The sequence below is a fragment of the Panthera uncia genome (assembly GCF_023721935.1).
Source record: "Panthera uncia isolate 11264 chromosome E2 unlocalized genomic scaffold, Puncia_PCG_1.0 HiC_scaffold_19, whole genome shotgun sequence".
In the NCBI taxonomy this organism is placed as follows: Eukaryota; Metazoa; Chordata; class Mammalia; order Carnivora; family Felidae; genus Panthera; species Panthera uncia.
The window spans coordinates 17,394,371-17,400,965 of record NW_026057588.1 but is presented as its reverse complement, the minus strand read 5'-3'; the positions used below and the strand labels follow the sequence as shown (position 1 = coordinate 17,400,965).

Genomic DNA, 6,595 nt, shown 5'->3' with positions numbered 1-6,595 from the left:
CCGCCGCCGCCGCCGCCGTCGGAGCCCGCCAGGCTGGCCCGCGGGCTCAGCGCGCAGCCTGCGGGCAGCCCGCGGGCCAGCCTGGCGGGCTCCGACGGCGGCGGCGGCGGCGGCGGCAGTGGCAGCGCCCGCTCCAGCGGCATCAGCCTGGGCTACGACCAGCGCCACGGCAGCCCGCGCTCCGGCCGCTCGGACCCGCGCCCCTGCCCCGGGCCGCCGTCGGTGGGCAGCGCCCGCTCCAGCGTGTCCAGTCTCGGCTCCCGCGGCTCGGCCGGCGCCTACGCCGACCTGCTCCTGCCCGGCGCCGGCCCGGCGCCGGCTCGCTCCCCGGAGCCTGCGGGGCCGGCCCCCTTCCCCCTGCCTTCGCTGCAGCTGCCCGCGGGCCGGGAGGGCGGCCCGAGCGCGGCGGAGCGACGGCTGGAGGCGCTAACCCGCGAGCTGGAGCGGGCGCTGGAGGCGCGCACGGCGCGGGACTACTTCGGTGAGCGAGCTTGGCCGTGGCTCGGCCGGGGGAGAGCGCGGGGTGGGCCCGGGTGAGAAAAGCGAGTCTCCGTGGGGCTGGGCAGAGGGTGTGTGAGTGCGAACCGCAGGGTCCGAGGTTTATTTACAGCCGCGACTTCGACTGTAGGTCTCTGGCCTAAGAAGGGGTTCCGGCAAAGTGAGTTGATGCACTCACTGCCTTACCTTTAAGAAAAAGTCATGCCAATAGGCACAATAAGCCATTTTCGGGTCATTTCTTCTTAACCCTTGGCACGTGCCTCTGCTCCTCCTGCACTGTGCTTCGTGATCAGCCGGGCAACCCCAGCACTGTAGGGACTGGTGCCCCCGTTCCCCCCAGGAGTGTGGGGAGTGGACAGGAGCAGAGAGGTGCGGTGGGCCGGGTACCACCGGACCCGCCTGACCTGCAGCTTTGGTAATGGCAGTGGCAAGGGGGCAGAGTGTGTGAGGGAGGGGACGCCCACCCTGAGGCCCACCACACCACACCCTGGGCTGTGTGGTGTATGCAGGCTGTTCCCAAAGGGAATCCTGCTTCACAGCATTTCAAAGCCCACCAGTCTCTTACGGCCTCCATTTCCCAGTCTGCCCCAGGCCTCCTGATCCCTAGTCCTTTGGATAATTCGGAGGCCTCTTACTGAGGCTGGAGGTTCTGAGAGGCGGCCTGGGGAGGGGGCTTCCCTCCCTCCATTACTGATAAGCAGGAAGGCAGAGGCACCTGGCTCTGAGGGGGTGAGGGTGGGGGTGGTTATCTTGCTGGGCAGGACTGGGCTGTCCTGGGGTTTGTATCTTTTCATGCATTCATTCCAGCTAGCAGCTCAGGACCGCCCTGAACTGGATCTTGAGAGAGGAGGAGGCTGTATGTGACAGGCTAGACGGGGGCATTCCAGGCAGAAGGAAGAATGTGGGCCAAAGGAGGCATGTGAGGATGTGGACTGTTCTACTCTGCGCCCAGGGGTTACGTGGGCCACAGGGTGGGTCTGCCTTTAGGAGGGACACGCAGAAGAGTTTTGAGCTCATCTGGGAACATGGGGGTGAGCATTTGTGGTTTGGTAGGTGTTGTGGCTGCTGTCAGATGGCCTGGAAGCATGGAGGTGAGTTAGGAAGCTGTTGGCCTCTCGAGCCCGGCAGGTGCCGGGAGCCGAAGCTGGGGTGGGCTTCTGAAGAGAACGCCTCCAGTGCTCTCTCTGGGGGAGACTGCCTGTCTCCTGTCCCCGTGCACCACAGGGCCCACGTCGGGGTGGTTTCTGTGAGCCTCTGAGGTTACTCACGTATCTGTGTGCGAAGCTGAGGTGGCCAGACCCAAGCAGGCAGGGAGAGAGTGAAGGGCTGACCGCACAAGACCGCATAAGCTGGTGGCTCATCCTTTCGAAAGGGCCCATTGAATCCACCCAGGAGTGGGAGGTGAGCAATGGTACACCTTTTTTCCCAAGAGAAGCCAGATCTGGGTAACCTTTTCCTAATTTTTAAAAACATGGGCAACTATTTGCTTGAACTGCTGATAACTTAGTGCTGATATTTGACCTTTCGGAGCCGTAGAAGTGGCAATTTCATACAATTCAACTTGAATCATACACAGTTTTGCAAAAGGAAGTCTACAGGTAGCATGAGCTCAAGTGATGTCTGCTATACCACATCCTCAGAGTGGGTCTTCCTCTCTGGGCCACCCCTTCTCCTTGGCCCTGGCACTTGCTGACCTCCGGGTCCCTCTCTCCGTTCATTGATGGCTTTAGAACTTTCCCATCTCTCCTCACCAAGTTCCGCTGCTGGGAGCCAGCCAATAGCCTCAGACTTCCAGAACCTCTTGAACTTTGGTGGCCTCCCTGCCTTCTCTTGAGCCACCTCCTCCCAAGGCCACACCCTGGTTTTGTTTCGCTTCGGTTCTGCCTCTTGGTCTCAGGACCTCTGATTCCTTGAATCACCTCTGCCCTGCAGAACTCTGACTCTGAGCCAGGACTGCTGCCCCCCTTTTTTGCTGCTGTACCAATAGGCGTTGATGGTCTTGAACCTCTGTGATCTTCTGGGTGCCACCCGTCGCCCTAAGCCTTGGTCAGTTCCCTCTTTTATTCCCTCAACAATCTTTCTGTTCCCTCTGGTCCCTGAGCTTGCTTTCTATTTTGCTGAGAAAACTGAGGTCAGCCGTTGCAGGCTGCCTGTTATTATCAGATCCCCGTCTAGATCTGAGGATCAGGGTCATCCCACCTCCAACCCCCACCTCCTCCAATCTTCAGCTTTCCTCTTTCCACTGGACCTTTTTCTTTGGTTATAAATATGTCTTTAATGAAAGGGTCTTTCTTAAAAAAAAAAATGGCAAGGAAAAAGCAAAGCCACACCTGCTTGGTCACAAAGTCTCAGTGGCATGCCCACCTCTTCCCATCCCAGTGTCTGGTTGGCATCGCCTTTGCTTGCCCGCCTCCCATCTCCCCTCAGCCATCTGTCTCCCCTCAGGGGACTGAGCCAGCTCTTGCTGGACCCTGGTGGCGGCCCGGCGCAGGTGCTTGCCAGGCCTCGGTGGCCTGGTCTCACTGTTCCATCCCACAGGTGGAGTCCCCTCTCTTCGAAACGCTGTGCTCCCTGAATTTCGTGCGTACTCCATCTCCTTCGTCAGTGTCTTTTTATTAAAGAGACGAAAGCACGTATTTAGAAAAAAAAGCAAACGGAACCAAAAGCTAATCATCATACAAGGTCATAGCCTCTCCTCTTGCCCCACCTCCTATCCTGCTTCCCGTGGAAAACTGACTTTTACTCTTCACTGTGGATTGTGGTAACTTAAGAAGGTGAGGTCAGGTTTTCAGACTTGATGGACAATAGTAAGGGTGAGGGGGTAGGTCATTTTTACTTGCCAAAGGGAAGTCTAGCTGCAGATTGTGGGATGGATTATTGGGGGCCAGGCGGGGATGCCTTGAGGACACTCTTGAAACGGACTTTAGGATGAGACTTGATGACTTTGAATCAGGCCAGTGGGAGTGAGGGGAGGGAATGAAGTCAAAATTAGGGAACAGAGTTGCTGAGATTCACAGTTGGAGGAGACAAGGAGGGTGGACCTGGATGCTCCCTGAAACCGAGCTACGCACAGGTGCCGTTTCCTGAGCAGGGACGCTGAGGCAAGAGCAGTTTTGCAGGAAATCCAGAGCTCTGTTCTAGACCTGCGGTGGTCTGAGGCCATCTGGGAGCTGGCTCAGTGACTCAGGAGAGAGGTGTGGACTGGGGCAGATCACCAGGAGCCCTCCACAGGCTGAGCCATTGCAGCAGGCCGGACTGCCCAGGGAGCCATGGGACAGCCACGTGTGGAGACTTGCAGGCATGTTGGCCTTCTGCATACTCAAAACATTTGAGTTAGTAATTAATTTCAGTATGGAATAATTGCTGTTCTCCATTCTCCATTCTGGGTCCCCACCAGCCACCTTTACTTTCCTACCTGGTTTTGAGGGCATCTGAGCTGGCCCTCCCTCCCCTGGGGAAAAAAACCCAGGCATGGGAGGCCCAGGACTGAGCAGGGAGTACCCAACAGAGCTGGGAAGGGAGAAGAGCCAGAAATCTAGGTGTGGGTCATAGCCTGGACATGAAAGAGGAGGAGCTGGTCCCACGGCTAACAGGTTCGGGATGGGAGGTCTGGAGGTGTGCACGGTTAGGAGATGGCTGAATGTGGACTGAGCTTTCTTTCTTGACTTGACTTTCTTGACGTGGTGCTGATGGGGAAGAGGCTCAACCATAGTTAAATGTTAGAGAGAGAGAGAGAGAGAGAGAGAGAGAGAGAGAGAGAGAGAGATGGTAGAAAGGGAGAGGGAGAGGGTGAGGGAGCATGTCCCGGAGCATCCAGAAGATTTAGGGTCTCAAGGGCCAGTGGAGCCTGTCTTCATGCCCTGTGGAGTACAGGAGATCCCGGGTAACTGTGAGGGGGGCTTCTGATGTCTGGGCTGGCCGCCCATGTTCTGGGTCTTCAGGAGGGCTGGCCAGGGAATCCCCGGGACTAGTGCCGGGCTTACCCCTGGCATTGCTGGTCACCCTTTTCCTTACTACCCCTCCCCTGCCTGCCGGGCACCCCACCCTGTGCTGGTAGGGGTGATCCCCAATTCTACCAGTAATCCCAGATGCCTGCATGGCAACTTCCTCCCTTCTTTCCTCTAGACCTTTGCTCAGATATCACCTGGTCACTGGGGCCTTCTTCACCACCCTAATTTAAAACTCACACACTTGTTTCCACCAGAGATATTATTCATTTACCTGTTGTCGTCTGTCTCCCTCCGCTGGAACAGAGGCTCCTTGAGCGTGCCTTCCTCGGCGTGTTGCCGAGTCTCCAGCAGCTACACTGTGGGGCATGCGGCAGGCCAGCAAGGCCGCTGTGCCGATCAAACGAGAATCAATTCACCTTAGGACACAGATGAGGAAAGCATGGCTGGGGTGGGTGTGCCTGTGTGGTCTTTATTCTTTCTGGTTTACAGACCGCAGAAAGGATTTTCCCTCAGTCCAAGAGCAGGTCACCGGTGAAGGGACCCAGAATGACTTTCTAATATAAACATGTCATTAATATTTTTTTAAGTTTATTTTTATTTATTTTCAGAGAGATAGAGAGCAAGTGGGGGGAGGGGCAGAGAGAGAGGGAGGCAGAATCTCAAGCAGGCTCTGCACTGTGAGCGTAGAGACCGATGCGGGGCTTGAACCCGTGAACTGTGAGATCATGGCCTGAGCCAGAATCAAGAGTTGGACCCTCAACTGACTGAGCCACCCAGGTGCCCCCACGTGTCATTAATATTTTGATGGCAAGGATGGCATCAGTTAGCCCTGACTCTGTGCCCGGTGCTCTGCTTACCTCTGAATCCTGAAACAACATCAACAAACCCCCAGATACCATTATTGTCGCCAGGTCAGCCATTGGTAACTGAAGGCTCAGGAAGTTTATTCGCTGAGGGTTAGGCAGCATTAGGACAGTCATGGTGCTAACCTGGGCTCTCTCCTGCGTCTCTCCCATAGGTATTTGCATCAAGTGTGGGCTTGGCATCTACGGGGCAAGGCAGGCATGCCAGGCAATGGGGAGCCTGTATCACACAGATTGCTTCACCTGCGACTCCTGTGGTAGGTATCCTTTTCCCCGGCCCTCTTGCACCATGTTCTTGCACCCAAGTCCCAAGCTGATGGACCACCCTGCTCTGGCCCAGGCTGGAGTGTGGAGGAGGCTGAATTGTAGTGCCTTTCCTCCTAGGCCTGGCCTGTTTGGGAGGTCCACGCGCCTGGGAAGATGTCCTGGGCCCTGGGGAGGGAGGTGTGGAACCGGCGCCTTTGGTGGCCACCGGGAAAGGAGGCCCCTCACCCAGCTTTGGGGCCTCCGTCCTGTGCAGGGCACTGATGTCTCCTGGCTGCCTGCGTGGGGCGCATGGAGCTAGTGCTGTGCTTTCTGCCTGCCTGGGTGTGGGGCTGGTCTTTTCCCTGCAATTTAGTTTTTCTCCCAAGTTTACATACAGCTATAATACATACATAAGCTATACTTACATACATAAGCTATAAATGTTGTAATTTAACCTAGACAAAGTTACGAAAAGAAAAAAGTAACCATTATCTAACCAACCTAATACATCTGCTCTCTTGATTCTACTACTATCCCTTGAGGCTTTGCCCCTAAGCAAATATCTTTCATTAATTTATACTAAACACGTCAATGTTTTATCCTGTGGAAGTGTAATACATGCACTGTGTTAAGTCAGATAGTGCTGACAAGCTCTTTTTGCAAGAGTAAAAAACCACTCACCTTTCTACTCCTGGTCCCATTCCCCAGAGGCAGCCACTTGGTATTTTTTGGCAATTTCTTCTAGAAGACACCTCCGTATCTGTAACAAGCATACCGTGCTGTTTCTTGATGTAGCACTTTTAGACTGACTGACACTTTTGCTGTGACAGCTGAGGAACAGGTTCTGCCACCGCCTTTTTCTCTTCTCTCCTGTTTTGTCAGTGTACTTTAATCGTAAACTGTGGTTAAGTCAGTAAACCAGGTTTATGTTTCCTTGACTATTTAAAAATCCACTGCAGAGCGAGGAATTATACTGTGATTACACCCCCTTTTTGTCCTGTAGTCTTTTACTTTTCCTGCATTTTTTCTTTTTTTTTC

At 55.0% G+C, this 6,595-nt stretch overlaps 1 protein-coding gene across 1 annotated transcript in view; it reads left to right on the top strand.

Moving 5' to 3' along the window:
• WTIP (WT1 interacting protein) overlaps positions 1 to 6,595 on the top strand; it is a gene marked incomplete at its 5' end in the record, with an annotated part of 19,665 nt that continues 13,070 nt past the window's right edge. The window contains 2 exons of the mRNA XM_049621204.1: positions 1 to 481; positions 5,467 to 5,568. Coding sequence (XP_049477161.1) covers positions 1 to 481; positions 5,467 to 5,568 — 583 coding nt within the window. The remainder of the gene's footprint in view (positions 482 to 5,466; positions 5,569 to 6,595) is intronic.